This window comes from Lithobates pipiens, unplaced genomic scaffold, assembly GCF_037356315.1.
Source record: "Lithobates pipiens isolate NorthernLeopardFrog02 unplaced genomic scaffold, aLitPip1_a1.2 Scaffold_19, whole genome shotgun sequence".
NCBI lineage: Eukaryota > Metazoa > Chordata > Amphibia > Anura > Ranidae > Lithobates > Lithobates pipiens.
Window position 1 is genome coordinate 205,217,869 of NW_027507764.1, and position 19,243 is coordinate 205,237,111.

A 19,243-nucleotide genomic window follows, 5' to 3' on the forward strand; every position below is an offset into this window, starting at 1 on the left:
GGAGTTTCCCATCACGGGGGGTGAGTTAGGGCTTCTACTCACTGTGTCCTGGGGAGAAGGCCTGGTCCGTAGGCCTGCGGAGCAGCTCCGGTCTGCGGGCCCGCAGCGCCTGCCGGCGGTGTCTATCGGAGGTCCGTCGTCGCCCTTTAGTGTAGGATGGGCGGCAAAATGTGGTCCCTGTATCGGAGATCCACGGGTGTTGTGCGCGCCCGGCCGGAGTATAGGCCGCAAGATGGCGCCGGTCGTTTCCTATGGCTGGCCCCTCCGGGGATCGCTGTGGTGGCGAGGGAGAGCTCCGAGCAGCGGTAAATGTTCAGGATGGCAGAGTGGGTGTCTCTAAAGCTTCCCCCGGTCCTGGCTGTCGACGCTCACGGCAATTAGAGCAGAGATGACGGTGGATTAGATAAGTCCATGCGGAGCTCTGTTTCCACACGTCCTCCCTGCTGCGCTGTCCAGCCACGCCCCTTATCATTCTTATGTGTTAATAATTTGGCAGAATAATGATTACAATTCATTATTTTGTAACATTTGTATTGTAAAAATCGAACAATGCCAACAACATCGAGTATACGGGAGCTTTATAGTATACATGTAAGGTAGCCATAGATCTGACCCATGGTGGGAAGGTCTGTAGCGTCTCAACTCATGCACGGCCCTTGGAGTGGGACGCTTCAAGTATGTGAACATTGTGGAGGTAGGTGAGAACAATGTTCACTTCATAACGAATGACATATAACACAGCCTTCTTCAAGGCTTTTAAATTGTTAGATGAGTTGGTCGTGGGACTGCAGTCTGTATCCTAATATGATAACGGCATTCCAGATTGGCCATTGTGCCTGCAGTTACCGTGCCCACAGCTAGGGATGAGCCGAACAACCCCCGGTTCGGTTCGCACCAGAACTTGCGAACGACCCCCGCGTTCGTTGCGAATGTTAGAACCCCATTGAAGTCTATGGGACTCGAACGTTCGAAATGGAAAGTGCTAATTTTAACGGCTAATATGCAAGATAGTGTCCTAAAAAGGGTTTGGGGACCTGCCTCCTGCCTCAGGGGACATGGGTCACTGCAAAAAAAAGTTTTAAAAACTGCAGTTTTGGCGGGAGCACTGATTTTAATGACGATTAAAGTGAAAAAAAAGGTGAAATATTCCTTTAAATATGGTGCCTGGGGGTGTCTGTAGTATGCCTGTGAAGTGCCACGTGTTTCCCGTGTTTAGAACAGTCCCTGCACAAAATGACATTAAACGGAAATAACACCATTTAAAACTGCTTGCGGTTTTAATGTTATATCTGGTTCCTGCAATATGGTTGAAAATCATTGAGAAAAATGGCATGGGTAGCCCTCCCTGCCCATTACCAGCCTATTTGGGTCTTGTACGCATATTAAGGGGAACCCCGTACCCATATTAAAAAAAGGAAATGCGTGTGGCCCCCAGGCCCTATATACTCAGAACAGCAGTATACAGGCGGTGCAAACAAGACAGGGACTGTGTATGTTTGTTGTGTTAAGTTGAATCTGTTTGTAATTTTCAACCGGTACATTTTTAAAGTGTAGCTCCAGTCAAAAAAACTATTTTTAAGCTTTTTGGAAAACATAGGGAAGGGTTATCACCCCTGTATAATTTGTTTTGTCGTCCATCTTTTTTCATCTCACTTGCTGCTGTCTCCTTGCGTTTGCAAGTAGGAGATGTTTGTAAGTTGGATGTTTGAAAGTAGGGGCCTGCCCTATATTATAGCGGTATGTACTGGGTACAGAGCACGCAGACAGCACGCACTATCTCCTAACACTACTGACTGCAAGCTCTATTATTAACCACTTGACCACTGGGCACTTAAACACCCTTAATAACCAGACCAATTTTCAGCTTTCGGTGCCCTCACATTTTGAATGACAATTACTCAGTCATGCAACACTGGACCTATAGGAAATGTTTGTCCTTTTTTTCACACAAATAGAGCTTTCTTTTGGTGGTATTTAATCACCTCTCAGTTTTTAATTTTTTGTGCTATAAAAGAAAAAAGACCGAAAATTCTGCGAAAAAATGAATTTTTCTTCGTTTCTGTTATAAAATTTAGCAGATTAGTAATTTTTTCTTCATAAATTTTGGCCAAAATTCATACTACTACATATCTTTGGTAAAAATAAGTACAAATTGGTGGATATTATTTGGTCTTTGTGAAAGTTATAGAGTCCACAAGCTATGGTGCCAATATCTGAAAATTGATCACACCTGAAGTACTGACGGCCTATTTCATTTTTTTTTCCACAAAATTGTCATATTATCAGGTTATTTCACACACACAGCATATGCATACCACAAATTACACCCCAAAACACATTCTGCTATTACTCCCGAGTACGGCGATACCACATGTGTGAGACTTTTACACAGCGTGGCCACATACAGAGGCCCAACATGCAGGGAGCGCCATCAGGCGTTCTGGAGCACCCAGGCCAATTCTGACATTTCTCTCCTACATGTAAAAATCATCATTTATTTGCTAGAAAATTACAGAGAACCCCAAAACATTATATATATTTTTTTTTTTAGCAAAGACCCTGGAGAATACAATGGTGGTCGTTGCAAATTTTTATCTCACACGGTATTTGCACAGCAATTTTTCAAACGCGTTTTTTTGGGGGAAAAAACAGTTTTGTGCTTAAAAAACAAACAAAAAAAACAGTAAAGTTAGCCCAATGTTTGCATAAAGTGAAAGATGAAGTTATGCTGAGTAAATAGATATCAAACATGTCACTCTTCAAAATTGCACATGCCCGTGGAATGGCGCCAAACGTCGCTACTTAAAAAATCCCCATAGGCGACGCTTTAATTTTTTTTTTACTGGTTACATGTTTTGAGTTGCAGAGGAGGTCTAGGACTAGAATTATTGCTCTCGCTCTAACGTTCTCGGCGATACCTCACATGTGTGGTTTGAACACCGTTTTCATATGTGGGCGGGGCTTACGCATGCGTTCGCTTCTGCATGCAAGCACATGGGGACATGGGCGCTTTAAAAAAAATTTTTTTTTTTTATTGTTCATTTTACTTTATTTATTTTAGTTTGACATTTTTTTCCCCAAAAATATATTTTTGATCACTTTTATTCCTATTACAAGGAATGTAAACATCCCTTGTAATAGGAATATGGGGTGACAGGTCCTCTTTACAGTGAAATCTGGGGGTCAATATGACCCCACATCTCACCTCTAGGCTGGGAAGCCTGAAATAAAAAATAAAAAAAAGATTCTGGCTTTGATCGTACTGGCGAGTTGGTAGAAGCACCGGAGGGCGGTGAGGGGTGGGGGGGCGTCTATGGCTGGGTATTTCAGGGTATCACCGAGTATGGCTGGGTATCTCCGAGTATGGCTGGGTATGGCAATTTATGGCAGGGTATTGCAGAGTATTGGCGGGGTACTACAGAGTAATAGCAGGGTACTGCAGAGTATTGGGGGGTACTGCAGAGTAATGGCAGGGTACTGCAGAGTAATGGCAGGCTACTGCACTGCAGAGTAATGGCGGGGTACTGCAGAGTAATGGCGGGGTACTGCAGAGTAATGGCAGGGTACTGCAGAGTATGCACTGGTATTGCAGAGTATTGGCAGGGAATTGAGGGGTTAGTTCGGTGAGCAGCGATGTGGGCACTGCAGATGCAGCCCACATCGCTGCTGACACCGATCTCTTTCCCCTCCGCTGTACCGATCGGTACAGAGAGGGGAGGGAGGAATGTTATGACGCCGGTTTGTTTACAAGTGATCACTCCGTCATTTGACGGAGCGATCACGTGGTAAACGGCCGCGACGAGCGGCCGTTTACCGTGATCCGTGATGCGCCGGGTCCTGTGGACCCGGCGGTCATGGATGCTCTCGAGTGCGCGCCCCAGGGGGCGCGCGAGAGCAGAATTCTGGGAGGCCGTTAATTAACGGCCTCTCAGAGTTAAACAACCGCCCTGAAGCCGTTAATCGGCAATGGGCGGTTGTTAAGTGGTTAAAGCTAGATCACTAGCTATATAGGTGAGGTGAATATAGTGGTGTATACTGCGGTCAGGGCACAGACAACAACCACTACACAGCAGCAAGATAGGAAATCAGCCAAAAACGATCAGTGTGTACTGTGTTGAAGGTACACAGAACACCCACTGCTTCAGATGCTAACACACTACACGAGACCGCCTCAAAGGCGGCCTTATATAGTGTGGGGCGTGCACTACACAGCCTGAGCTATGATTGGCCACAGGCAGGATGCCTGTGGCCAATCATGGCTCTCCTCGCGGCTGGCGCTGCGATTGGCCAAGCATGCGGGGTCACAGTGCATGCTTGGCCAATCATGAGCCAGCAATGCACTGCGCCACCGCAGTGCATTGTGGTCCGCGCGCGCCACTCGAATTTTGACGCGAACGGCCCAAACGTTCGGAATTCGCCGAACGGCTGAACAGCCAATGTTCGAGTCGAACGTACGTTCAACTCGAACACGAAGCTCATCCCTACCCACAGCTAACAGATCCAATATCGCCAAAGCCTTTAGGAAGTTGGAGCCCCAATCCCCAGAAATGTGTTGGATATGTTTTAGGTCATACATTATTAAAGCTCATCGTTCCAAGATTTTCTATTTGCACACAATTTATTATGCAGTAACCCATAAAGTCTTGATATAAGACCTTGCTTTTGCCCTCTATACTTCAATAATGAAATTATTTTAGAATGATTAAGTTTAAAAGTGCATGCCTGAGCCTGTAAGGCATGTCTGATCTGCAAATAATGGAAAAACCTCTGTTTTGGAATTCCAAATTCATCTGCTATTTGAATGAAGGATTTTAAACTGTCATTCCAAAACAGTTGCTCCAAATATCTCAGACCATGTTTTTGCCATAGTTCAAACCCTTATAGTTTCTGCAATTCCTCACAAGTTGCATTATTCCAAATTGGGGTATGGCAGATATAACCCGTGACATTAGTAATATTTTTAATTTCTTGCCAAATTTATCAAAGAGTTTGCCTGTCATAAACTTTTTATCCCTTTGCAGATTTGTTGTCTCTGAACAAGGAGATCAATGCATATCCCCTGCATAGTGGTAATAGCAGGCCCTGTATAGGTTCAGACTCTACAACCTCCATCCAGACAAAAAAATTGCTGTATTTGTGTGGCTAAAAAGTAACTTTTGATGTGTGGATTAGCAAGTCCCCCTTCATCTTTGGCTAACATTAAGCTTGTTAATTTTATATGTGATTGTTTTTTCTGCCATATAAGTTCTCGGAAGAGAGATTTAACCTTCCCAAACTAAAATAATGTTACCCAAATAGGAGAGATATGGAGAATATACAGTAACTGTGGAGTCCAGATAATTTTAATGAGATTTGCTCTACCAATCACTGTTATTGGAAGTTTGCACCAACTCCGACACTTATCCCTAAATTTAAGCAATAGTGGCGTGAGATTCACATAATCCCCCACTTGTCGTGTCACCTCAAACCCCAGATACTTAAATTTATGTTTTATTTGAATTTGCGTGACTTTATCTGGTAAGGAGATATCCGCATCTTGTAATGGCATCAATGTTGATTTCTCCCAATTAATACAGAATCCCGAGAACTGTCCAGACATAGATGCAAGTGTCATGAGTTCCTCCAAGGACTCTGCAGTATCTCCCCAAAAAAATAACCGCATGGTCCACATATAACGTAATATTTTCCTCCCTTCCTGAGCGGTGAAACTCAACTATCCCATCTAACTGTCTTATGGAAATGATAATGGGGACAGTGGGCAGCCTTGTCTGGTCCCTCTGGATAGTAGAAAAAAAGGTGACATAGTGTTATTAATTCTCAAGCTTGCCTTTAGGTCTTTGTATAATAGTTTTATCCAAGATAAGAATCCTGGACCTATAACAAAAGCAGTTAATACCGCCCACAAACATTCCCATTCCACCCTATCAAAAGCCTGCTGGGCATCCAGGGACAGTATCGCAGCAGTTCCTTCATTATCCATAGGTAGCTGCATGTTTAAGAAAAGTCTTCGAAAGGTTGTTGACGTTGATCTTGAGGGGATAAACCCTGTTTGATCCTTATGGATCAGATTGTTAATATATCTTGATAACCTATTAGCCAGTACCCTAGCTAAGATCTTGATGTCTGAAGTGAGAAGAGATATTAGGTGGTACACTGATAATAGATTACTATTATCAGTGTTTCCTTCATTGATTTAGGGAGTTCCTGTGTGATATACGCTTCATTTAATACTTTGAGTTAAGTTATCGGAGTAGAATATGCCCATAGTTTTCCTATATCTCAGCAGGTATTCTGTCCATCCCTGGGGCCTTATTCATTTGAATTTGTGTCACTGCTTCTTCCAGCTCTACTAGGGTTATGGAATTATCCAGGAGTTCTCTTTCTTTTAATATCAATTTAGGCATATTTACCTTATCTAAAAATTGTTTACTTTGATTTATTTTATTTAAGATCCCAGATTCATAAAGTAGGGTATAGAAATCCACAAATGTATTCTAAATACTATCTGTGTCATATACCACTGCACCTTTTCTATCTTTAATAGCAGCTATACTGGGCGGGCCTTCTTGATTTTAGTGCTATAATAGCCAATATATGCCCTACCTGCTCCCCCATTTCATAGTGCTTTTGACTCTGAAAAAATCTGCTATTTTCCATTTTTACTAAGGATAGGTTTCTATATATCTTCTGAGCTTCCTGCCAGGCTAAACGTAGATCTTCCATAGGGTCTCATATAAACTCCTGTTCTACTTGCTTGACTCTTTGCATTATTTCTTCCTCTCATTGTCTTGTCGACCTTTTAATTTTGGAAAATTCTTTAATTATCAGGCCACGTAAGTAGGCTTTCATAGTGGCCCAAACTACTACCATGGAGGCTGAGTTCTTATTGTCTTAAAAAAATCCTGACAATAGTAATTGGATTCGATTCTCCTCTGGAATAGGGTCAACCACCGAGGATTAACTTTCCATGGTGGACAAGCCAGTTGTTCCTCCATTTTCAGAGTCAGAGTCAAATGAGGATGATAGGAAAGTCCCCTTGGTTCGTACTGAATTGACCTTAGCCACGGGAGGAAACTCCCATTTCCCAAGGCAAGGTCAATGCTTGATAGTGACCCATAAGTATTTGAACAACATGAGTATTTTCTGCTTACTGGGTGTCTGAATCTTCACACATCTATTAAACCCATCTCCTGTAATTGGCTAGCCAACCTTGTTATATCTCTTCTCCCCATAGTATTTATATTACTTTGTCTGTCTACCTCTTCACTTAATAAGTTATTGAAGTCCCCCATTATTAAATTTTTCAAAAACTTTTTTTAGTACCTCATCCTTATATGGATGAGGAATATAAATATTCACCAAAAAGAACATTTTATCATTCAAGGTACATAAGAGCATTAAATAACAACCAACAGAGTCCTTAATACACTGTTTGCATAAAAAAACTAAGGGAACTAGAGTTCAAAATGCTCACTCCTCAAGAGTATGTAGAATAGGTGGCATGATATCGATGCCTATATCTAGATGTAACAAACAATATATCATCCTCATTCCCCATGTGTGTCTCCTGCAGACGTACTATTGCTGGATTATGTAATTCAATTGATTAAATTACTGCTTGTCTTTTTCTCCTGTCCCCCAGACCTCTCACATTTCAGGACATCACCTTTATTTTACTTGTCATTAATACCCAATAACCTATGAAAACAGAGTATACCCATTGAGGCGCTAATTGTTATAGTACCCTTCATAGCATAATAATCCTCTTTTTGAGAGAGCGAAGAGAGAAAGGGAAAAAAAACACGCCCCCCCCCAACAGACACCAACCATCCTCCCTCCCACCCACCCTCCGCACTCCAACCTGTATCTGGAAGCATCCAAATCCAGCTGAATATCCCTCCCTTACGGGAAGGCACCAGCTGCACACCTCTTGTCCACACGGGACTCATACAGGGGGTCCATTGTGGCCTAATCCAGAGTCACGTCAGTACCATAAATTATCTAGGGAAGGAAAGGTGGGGTAGGGGAGTACAACAAGTGTCCAACCAGCCCCCCCCAGAGATAGGAAAAAAGAGAGACAAAAAAGGGCCCAGTCTCTTTGTCCTAGCTAAGTTAGAACCTTTACAACCCGCCAACCAATTACTGCCCCCATTCCACTGCCGCCTTTTATCCAACCATATATTCACTGCACCTGGAGTATCAATAGATTGAACTCCATCTGTAATTTAGCAGGAAACAGCATTGAGTATGTAATTTTCAATGCCTGTAACCTGCGTTTAACCTCAACAAATGTCACCCTCTGTTTCTGTACTTCATCTTTAAAGTCCGGGAAGAAGGACACTTTATTTCCATTGTGCTCAATGTTACCCCATTGACATGCCTTAGATAGTATGATATCTCTATCTCTGCAATTTTATATCCTAATAATGATTGGCCTGGGCCTACCCCCAGGTGGCGGAGATTGATGTGGTATATGATGAGCTTGTTCAATTGCAAAAGATTTTGCAAAAGATTTTGAAAACCTCCCCCTAAAATATCCATTAACCATTTCTCAAAAAAAACAATGGCCTTCTTCATGCTTGGGTAGGCCTAGCATTGTTACGTCTTTGTCTAGTTTCCAGTCCTTCCATTCTCTGAGTTTGGTTTTTTATCTGTGTCTTTAACACGTGAAGATACTTTTTTTATCAAGGGCATAGAGTCCTCCATCTCTCCTACTCTCATGTCTATTGCAGTAGTTTGTTCACATATTTTTTTGGTTCTCCTGTCTCATCACTGCAATATCCCCTTTTAATTCATAAAAATCATTATTTTGTAACATTTGTATTGTAACAAAAATTGAACAATGCCAACAATATTGAGTATACGGGAGCTTTATAGGTAGCCATAGATCTAACCCATGGTAGGAAGGCCTGTAGCGTCTCAACTCATGCACGGTCCTTGGAGTGGGACCCTTCAAGCATGTGGACATTGTGGAGGTAGGTGAGAACAATGGTCACTTTATAATGAATGACATATAACACAGCCTTTAGGAAGTTGGAGCCCCAATCCACAGAAATGTGTTGTATGTTTTATGTTATAAATTATTAAAGATCTTCGTTCCAAGATTTTCTATTTGCACACAATGCTCTTCAACTACCTCTACAACTACAACCTCTTGAAATATTTGATTGAACAGAATTTCCTTCTCTGGCATCTAACCTGTGCAGGTCTGCTTGATTGTTATTTGTAATACACATTGTTTTTCTGCTTTCACAATTGTACTCATTAGCTGAGCTTTTTTAGTGAGAGCAACTGAAAGTATATGTACCATTTTAGCCGTATATTACCCTTATATATCTTTGTTAATTGAAACATAGCATTCTGTTGCTAGCTGTTGAGAGGCAATTGGCAAGAAATGCTCTAACACATTCAATGAGCTGCTTTTCTTCTACATATCCTCTGAATGCTGCCAATTGGCAGAAAAACAGAATGGTGTATACACACATCACATTTTCTATACAGCATTTGGCATGATCTCATTTGAATTAGTATAGCAAATGGATAGAAGTTCTCTGGTTGATTTCTGTGGAATGTTTCTTGGTTCTTCTAGTTCCTGCAACAAAGTAAAATATTATTTAAAGGACTTATGTAGTAAGGTTGCTGTGGCCTTGGTTTTGCAGTTAAGCCTGTTGGTTCAAAATTCTTGGGCTTCATTGATTTTTTTCAAAATTTGGCAGAATCTTTAGCATGAACTTTAAACCATGGGCAGAGGGTATATAAGGGTCAATAAGGTGACATTTGTTTAAGCCAGCCCCCTATTATAAAAGGAAGCTTTAAGTAACCATAGGTAGCCATAATTAGTGGGTAGGGGCTTTAAGTAGCTATAGGGTTAGTGTTTTGAAGGTTGCTGCAGGGAGACCATGCAAGGATATTCACCTTTTTCTTTTTGCTGTGTGCTTTGGGTCATTGTCATGTTGGAAGATAAACCTTCTTCCCATCAACAACTTTCTGGCAGAGGGCAGCAGATTTTGCTCAAGAATTTGACGGTATTTTGCTCCATCCATTTTTCCTTCTATCCTGACAAGTGCTCCAGTCTCTGCTGCAGAGAAACACCGCCATAACAAGATATTACCACCTCCGTGCTTAACTGTAGGAATGGTGTTATTTCAACGGCAAGCTCTATTGGATTTCTGCCAGACATATCGTTCGGTGTTGAGGCCAAATAGTCCAATTTTAGTCCCATCTGACACCTTTTTTGCATGTGACCTCATAATCTTCAGGTGCGTTTTGGTAAAGCTCGGTTGTGACTGCATGTGGCCTTTCTTGAGGCGTACAAGCCACGTTTGTGGAGAAGTTGTGATATTTTTGTCACATGCACACAATGACCACTCTTTGTCATAAATTCCTGCAACTGCTTCAGATTTGCTGAAGGCTTCTTGGTAGCTCTGACCAATTTCCTCCTGGCTCTTTCATCCAGTCTGGAGAGATGTCCTGATCCAGGGATGGTCTGTGTTATACTAAATACCTTTCACTTCTTAATAATATACTTCTTCGTGCTTCTAGACATTGATAAAGCCTTTGAATGTCCTAACATGTGCCTGTCCACAACTTTATCCTGGAGATCTTTTGACAGTGCCTTGCCACTCATAGTTGATTGTTTGCTTCAGTTGCACTAGCTGGGACTGAAATGCTTGAGGAAAGCTCTTTTCATGCTGAGCTATTCAAATTGAGCACAGTTGATCACAGTTGAAAGTAAAAAAGCTGATTAGCTACCCCTGATTGAGTTTGCAAGTAATTTTTAGGAGAGGGATGATCCTTTTTCAGTGACTATTCAGGCTTGACTACCAACATTCCCCAGGGCTTGGCCACGGGCCATCCTACTGAATCCGCACACCGGCCACCTCAGCTGTAGGCACTCAAACTTGTATATATATCAGCCTCTCTCACACCTGTATATATGTGAGCCTCCCGCACACCTGTATATATGTGAGCCTCCCTCACACCTGTATATATGCCCCCCCCCCCCCCCACAAACACACACACACACACACACCTGTTTATGAGTAAGCCCCCCCACACACCAGTATATATGCCAGCCCCCACACACACACCTGTATATATATCAGCCTCCCCCTCACACACCTGTATATGTGTCAGCCCCCCCCCCACACACCTGTATATATGAAAGCCCAACCACATGTATATATTGCAGCCCCACATATACAAAAGCCCCCCCCCCTTAAACCACATGTATATATGAAAACCCCACATATATACAAACCTGTAAACACACAAGGTTCCAGCCCCTCCCTGTACACAAAATGCCCCCCCCCCTCCATTTCCTTCACAGCCCCTAATTGTAAAGAAGATCTTTCTACCTGATCCAGCTCATTTCACAAAGTTGACATGTTGCAGGCACAGAGAAGCACAGTACACAAGGGCTGCACATGCACATAGTAGGCAAAGGGGGCAGTAAAGAGTTGACATCTGAGCTCAATGCCACAGAGAGCAAAATGAGGCAAGATCGATTCTGTAATGCACAGCACGGCTCCCCTTCACCCATCCTGCCTTCTTCTGGCCCGAGCGGGCCCCTTACAGTTGTAACGGCTATACCCCCCCTGATGGCAGCGCTGGCAGTAACCCCCTCTTATATGCACTACAACTGCTGCAGACCAGGAATTTTTAGTTCCACGAGCCATAAGTGATGTTTTTATGTTGCAGTACATAAATGTAATATGTAATCAGTGGACCTCACAAACTAGGTATAGCTTAGCTAAACTCATAAAGGATTATTGCAAATGTGAAGGTTCGGGAGATATTAGATCTCAGATATGAGAGAAGGGAAGAGGCGAGGATGAAGGGTAAAAAAAAAGAAAAGAAAGGAGGGGTATCGATGTAGTTACCAACCAGTAGCTTGGTGGGGAACCTTTCTCTGAGAGAGCACGAGTTTCAGACAGAACTACAGCATGATACTTGTAGTTAAGTGGTTTTCCAGTTTTCTGGTGAATCTGGCATGGATTCTATCTGTCATGCTTTTGTGTATTCTTTGCATTTGTTCCAGTACTTGACAGCTCCCCGAGGAATGGTATAGCTTTTAAAACCTACTTTCAGCTTTTGTTTGCATAAGTATATGTAAATCCAACTACAAAACACATTCGCCGTCACCAACTTGTGGAAAATTACAATAAATTGTGAAGTCTAATTCCAGTAAATGTTTCACTTCTGTCCCTATTGGCAAGCCTTTTTATAATTTCCTGTCCCCGTAATGCCTATACAGGAAATAGGGGCTGGCTATGGCTGTCACCATGACAGGAAGGCACTAAAAAATACTGCCAGCTTGAATTCTTAGGCTCCCCCCTAATATTTTTCTGTTTTTATGGGTAAATTTCCCTACAGTTCCTGTCCTGACAGGAATTGATGGAAAATCACCTTAATACAGACACAGCCCACAATAAAAACCAAAAAAGAGATTAGTAACATCTTCTCCTTTCTCAGCAATAAAATATAATGTTTTGGATATAATAAGGGCTCTTTTATCACTGATCTGCCCCATGGATATCCGCCTTGCAGGAAGATGACAGGTCTGTCTCTGCACACTGTGCAGGGATGGACCTGTCAGAGCGCCGCTCTCCCCTATGGGAGATCGGATGATGACGGACTGCACAGTCTGTCATCACCCGATCCGATCCGATGACGGATGGAAAAGTAGGTTTTTCCTCCGTCACAATTTTTTAGATCAGAGCAGGATGGATGTCTAGACCTCTATAGAGCATCCGTTCAGGTCCGCCTGAAAAACTAACAGGCGGACCTGAATAGATTGGCCGTGTGAAAGAGGCCTTAGGCTTGTCTGTGTATGCACCCTACATTTTTTTAAGTGCTGAAGGTTTTCTTTTCTATGCATGGAGGTAAAAAAAAACTTCTGAGTGCAACCACCCCCACCCCCAACCCCCAGCCCCCTCTTATACTCACCTCAGTCTGTTGTTAATCCAGCAATGTGTAGAAGAGTTGAGGTCCACTCAGCTCTCTCATTTCTCATTGGCTTAGAGATAGCAGTCACTCACAGCTGTCAATCACAGCTAGTGAGCAGAGAGCTGGGGCGGAGTAGAGCACAAGTGCCCAAATAGTAAGTGGCTTCTTATGGGGACATTCAGCAGGGGGAGCCAAGAGGATTGGGGCACCTTTGTGCAATCATTGCACAGAGCAGGTAAGTATAAGATGTTTGTTATTAAAAAAAACTATCTTTAGAATCATTTTACCTTTTTTAGCCCCACTTAAGAAAGTTATTTTTTGTGCATGGAGAGAACAGGTATAGTAACTACTATTGTTAGCATTGCAGAAGAAAGGGGAAAAGTTATGAACAATGGGGACTGGAGGGTAACCAACCCCCGGAATTTTATCAACGGCACTAGGTATAATCAATCAATTTTTAAAATCAGTTATAAATTTTATTCAATGTACAAAAAACATTATTTGAAACAAGTGATTTTCATCTATTTTACATATACAGTACAAGATACGGGTATACAGAAATAGGTATATGAGCCTCGAAGACTACATAAGTTACCACATCAGTGTATAATTCAAACTGCATTGTTTTTTTCTACATGTTTCGCTCAGATAGAGCTTCCTCAGGACAATTACAGCGCATAATATTCCCATGGGTCTAATAGATTAAAGTGCTTTGGAGTCGTGGTAGTTTGTCTAAATTATGTATTGATTATTAGGGTAAAGACCAATTATCTTATTTTATTCTGTCATCAAATGAGCGGGTCGCGGTGAGGGCACCATTAGGGATCTCCCAATCCACCCCCTTGGGGATCTGATAGAACCCTGATGATATTAATAAATAAAGTAGAACCAGTTCAACTAGCCCGATATCAACAATCACCGTGTATTGTCAGACATGGATTAGATAGAGTGTAGTTCAGGCACGGAAGGTCTAACAATGCCGATCTCTGTTCAATTGAATAGTGTGTGGTCATAAAGTTTTGGGTGCTCCTCCGCCCGTTCAGCAGCTCCCCACGTCAGCCTCCATCACTAGTGATGGAGGCTGACGTGGGGAGCTGCTGAACGGGCGGAGGAGCACCCAAAACTTTATGACCACACACTATTCAATTGAACAGAGATCGGCATTGTTAGACCTTCCGTGCCTGAACTACACTCTATCTAATCCAAGGCGGCCAAGGCGGCCTTATATAGTGTGGGGCGTGCACTACACAGCCTGAGCTATGATTGGCCACAGGCAGGATGCCTGTGGCCAATCATGGCTCTCCTCGCTGCCGGCGCTGCGATTGGCCAAGCATGCGGGGTCACAGTGCATGCTTGGCCAATCATGCGGCAGCAATGCACTGCGCCACCGCAGTGCATTGTGGTCCGCGTGCGCGTCACTCGAATTTTGACGCGAACGGCCCAAACGTTCGGAATTCGCCGAACAGCCAATGTTCGAGTCGAACGTACGTTCGACTCGAACACGAAGCTCATCCCTACTTCCTAGTACAGAGGGACATGCACACTGACAAAACAGGCTCAGTCTAGAGGATGTCTTTTTTTGGAATTTATTGCTGAGTAACTTGAAACAGGAGAGTGGTTCAGGGGTTCAGGATACCCCACAACAATCAATATGAGAACAAACTTAGAGCACAATTCCTTAAACCTTATACAGTAGCTGCAGACACACATGAAAGTCCCACAGTAGGTCTTACTCCCAATGTCTAAGGAGCTGACTGCCACCCTGCTTCCACAGGTAGTTCCTCAGTGAGGGAAATAAAAGATCCTTCTTCAGACAAGGATTTCAGAACAGTGCCCTCCAGCAAAAATCCTTTTAGCAATCTTCTTCAGGCCCAAACTGCAATTCTTGTCACGCTCTAACTGCCTCCCGGGGGCAGCAATCCTTTGTGAACTGGAACCCTCCTAGCAAAGGAACAACACCCCAGGCCTCCCAAATATTTATCACATCCCAAGCCATCTGTTTGACACCTCTTTCCAGAGATTGGCTAAGACATAATAAATATTCATAACTGTATATTGGACTCCCCCTTTCTCTCTCCCTATATTCTGGAAGCTTCTCCCAGAAGCAGGTAGGAGAAATCAAACACACAGCTTAGGAAGCCCTGACTAGTTAGAACAATAGATAATCACTCCACTGACTATAGTGAAGTGAGAAACTAAATTTAGCCTAAGAACCTAACTAGAGGAGAGTGCTACACAGGGAAGAGGGGTGTGCATAGTGGACAGCATTTCCTGATGAAAAATTGGTGGCTGCATGAAGAAATCCCCTAACTTTAAAGTTCTAGAATTTTTATTTTTTTTAAAGGAGAAGTATTACTTCATTTTGCACTCCTGTGACCTAGATTCAGCCGTCAGCGAGCATAAGCCTGCTGTCTACCAACGTCACAGAGTTCTGCAGGGATCCTGACAATAATGAAGGCATCCTCAAAGATGCCTGACTGGCAGCTTGCTCAGCCTCTCAGTACATTGCTGAAAGCCTGAGCAAGCTACTTCTGCCCCCTTCGCAGTCTGGCACTTCTTTGAACTCTAGAGGGGCAGAGCACAGTGTCAGTAACTGACACTGCATCATTCTGTGCTCAAAGCAGACCCAAGAACTGAGTGATCAGTGGTCTTTGATCATCCAGTTCTCAGGGTACAGCCAGCAGGGGACAGCATTGGATCCATGCTGCAGCCATCTGTGTGAGTATGTATGTTTATTTTTTGGGGATTCCCTCACTTCTCTTTTAACGCCCAGAGACCAGCTATAAAACTTTCCCTAAAAAAAAAAAAAAAAGCCTGATTGGGTTCTACTTGCAACAACTTCAGTTTTTTTTAATGCCTTTTATTTTATACATTTCATTGCATCATCCCCTTTGCTTGAACCCACGTAAATAATGATACTCATTTACCGTATCATATCTTGCTCATACTGTATAGAACCAAAGAAGATATTGGTATGTGTTGTGTAAAAAGAAAAAATAGAAATAACAATCGTCAACATCATCATCATTGTAATTATTATTAACAGTCAATCTAAATAAGCAGCTTGCATCCTGCCTGGCCATCATACAAGAGCTCGTTATGTATAACAAAATGAATAGAATGATAAAGTTCTATTTATAGTACATACTGGAATTAAAGTGTCTAATTCTGAGATAATAACCTACACAATGCACATATTCGTTTGGTATTAATGTTCTTTCTTATTTTGTGCCATTCAGGTGCTTCAGAAACTTGGAAAGGCAGATGAAACAAAAGATGAACAGTTTGAAGAGTATGTGCAGAACTTCAAAAAGCAAGAGGTATGTTGCATTCTCATTATATTTCAGTTTTCAGTAAGATCTTTTTGTTTAAATGCTGCACTGCATGTTTGGCAACCTGGGCTCTTCTTAAAAAGGAACTTACATTCAAGGCATGCTGTGAATGATGATATACAACCAAAAGAAATGGGGGGGGGGGGGGGGACGACACTGCACTTGAGAAAAAGAATAGCTGCCAGCGCTAAGCGTCAAGATGCACACTCAAAACAGGTAATTCTACAGAAAGTGCAACACTATAGTGACAGCAGATTAAATGATTAACTGCTTGCCGACCAGCCGCCGCAGTTTTGCTGCGGCAGAATGGCACGGCTGGGCGAAACAACGTTACCTTACGTCGCTTCGCCTTTTGACCACTAGGGGCGAGCGCACACCCGCAGCATGTGCCCGGAGCCGATGCGAGTGCCCGGAGGGCGCTATGACTGCCGGGCACCCAAGATCGCTCATGACAAAGTGAGAACCGAGATCTGCGTGTGTAAACACACAAATAGCAGCACAAATAGCAGAACTAAAGACAGATCGTGTGTTTCTACTAAGTACGAACACAATCTCTCTCTCTCTCTCTCTCCTCCTAGACAGTCCCATCCCCCCGACAGTTAAAACACAGTGATGTGACACAGTTTACTCCCTTGATCGCCCCCTAGTGTTAACGCCTTCCCCACCAGTGAAATTTATACAGTAATTAGTGCATTGTTACAGCACTGATCGCTGTATAATTGTCAATGGTCCCAAAAATGGGTCAAAAGTGTCCAATTTGTCCGCCGCAATATCGCAGTCCTGAAAAAAATTGCAACTCGCCGCCATTACTAGTAATAAAAAAATATATAATAATAAAATGCCATAAATCTTTCCCCTATTTTGTAGATGCTATAACTTTTGCACAAACCAATCAATATACGCTTATTGCGATTTTTATTACCAAAAATATGTAGAAGAATACATATCAGCCTAAACTGGGGAAAAAATTACCTTTTAAAAAAAAAAAAATTGATATTTATTATAGCAAAAAGTACAAAATATTGTGTTTTTTTCCAAAATTGATGCTCTTTTTTGGTTTATAGTGCAAAAAATAAAAGCCGCAGAGATGATTAAATGCCACCAAAAGAAAGCTCTCCTCTGTGCTCCATGATAGATGACAGACAGGTGAAGAAAATCTGTGATGCTGGACCAAATTGGTAGCCAGAAAAGATCATGCTTCACAACCAAGGTGAATAATTCAAGCTGCTTACCACATACAAATGACCACTGAGTTACAGGTGGTCAGACAAGGCACAAGGAAATAGGTCTCCCTCAAGCCATATGTGGCTCAATCTGCTCATATTGCTCCAGCAATGCTCAAAAATAGAAATGAGAGAGGCACTTCCATAGTGCAGTAAGTGTAAGTGCAATCTTTTATCTTTGCCCATTAAATGGATTTATCATGCTGCATTATGGAAGTGCCTCTCTTGTTTCTATTTTTGAGTATTGCTGGAGCAGTATGAGCAGAGTGAGCCACATATGGTTTGAGGGAGACCTATTTCCACATGCCTTGTCTGACCACATGTAACTGGTCATTTGTATCTGGTAAGCAGCTTGAATTATTCACTTTGGTTGTGAATAGGGATGAGCGCAGGCGTGTTTGCACAGCCCACATGCAGAGCCCGCCAGGAAGGCGGCACTGCGCTGCGCTAATCACAGGCAGTGAGACATTGTCCCAATGCGCGGGTGCAGAGATTGGGAAATGTCTCACTGCCTGTGAATAGCGCCGCGCAGTGCACACTTCCTGGCGGACTCTGCACGTGGGCTGTACGAACACGCCGGAGCTCATAGTTGTGAAGCATGATCTTTTCTGGCTACCAATTTGGTCCAGCATCACAGATTTTCTTCACCTGTCTGTCATCTCTCATGGAGCACAGTGGAGAACTTTCTGTGAAGAGTGTGGATTTTGTTTACATGGACAATGTCCTTCTAAGTATATGTGTTTCCAACATTGTTTATGCTCACTTGCTTATTTGATTTACAGGTTTTTGTGATGTATGTATACTCGTCTATTCATACGTATTATTGTGATTAGTGGTGGGATCATATAGTGGAGGTTTTCCATTAACCATGTTGTGAATGATAAGGTTGCTTTCACACTGGGGCGGGAGTTGACAGTAAAACGCTACTAGTTTTAGCGGCACTTTACCATTGTCTTAGCGGCGATAGCGGGGGTTAAAAGTGCACCGCTAGCGGGGGTTAAAAGAAGGGTTGCCACCTCATCCCTTTAAACCCAAACACATATTAATTACACAGGTTCTGTGGCTGATTAATGTGGTAATTAAACTCACTTGGTGCCTTATCTGCATTTAATTAGCCTCAGAACCTGTGTAATTCATATGTGCTCGGGTTTAAAGGAATGAGGTGACAACCCTAGTTAAAAGCTTCCCGCTAGCGGCTGATTAAAGGGTTAAATGTGCCCGTGTAGCGCCGCTGACAAAGCGCTTTGCAATTGCTTCAGCAGTGGTGCCCATTCATTTCAATGGGCAGGAGCTATGAAGGAGTGGTGTATACACTGCTCCTTCCCCATCCCAAAGATGCTGCTTGCAGGACTTTTTTTAACAGGGGAGGCATTTTTCAGGCGCTTTACAGGCGCTATTTTTAGCCCAAAAGCGCCTGAAAAATGTTTCAATGTGTGGGTCTAACTGTGAGGCCGCGTACACACGCGGGGACTGTTCGCCCAACTTTGTCCGCTGAACAGTGTTTCGGCAAACAGTCCGCTCGTGTGTGGGCTTTCAGCGGACAGTTTCAGCGAACAGTCCGCTGAACAAGGTTTTTCGGAATTTCCGAAAAACTGTCCGCTGAAACCTTGTTTCAGCGAACAGTTCCCTCGTGTGTAGGCTTGTTCGTCAAACTAAGTTCCGCGCATGCTCAGAAAGGATTTACACGCCGAAAGTTATAATGCAGTGTATAGGACGTCGTATTTTTCGTCCCGTCGTACG

The 19,243-nt window shown here is 42.9% G+C and overlaps 1 protein-coding gene across 14 annotated transcripts in view; it reads left to right on the plus strand.

Annotated features, from left to right (window-relative positions):
- AMPH (amphiphysin) overlaps positions 1-19,243 on the plus strand; it is a 301,464-nt gene that overhangs the window by 114,164 nt on the left and 168,057 nt on the right. For all 14 annotated transcript variants that reach the window (XM_077491630.1, XM_077491632.1, XM_077491631.1 and 11 more), the window contains exon 2: positions 16,188-16,268. In XM_077491630.1, coding sequence (XP_077347756.1) covers positions 16,188-16,268 — 81 coding nt within the window. The remainder of the gene's footprint in view (positions 1-16,187; positions 16,269-19,243) is intronic.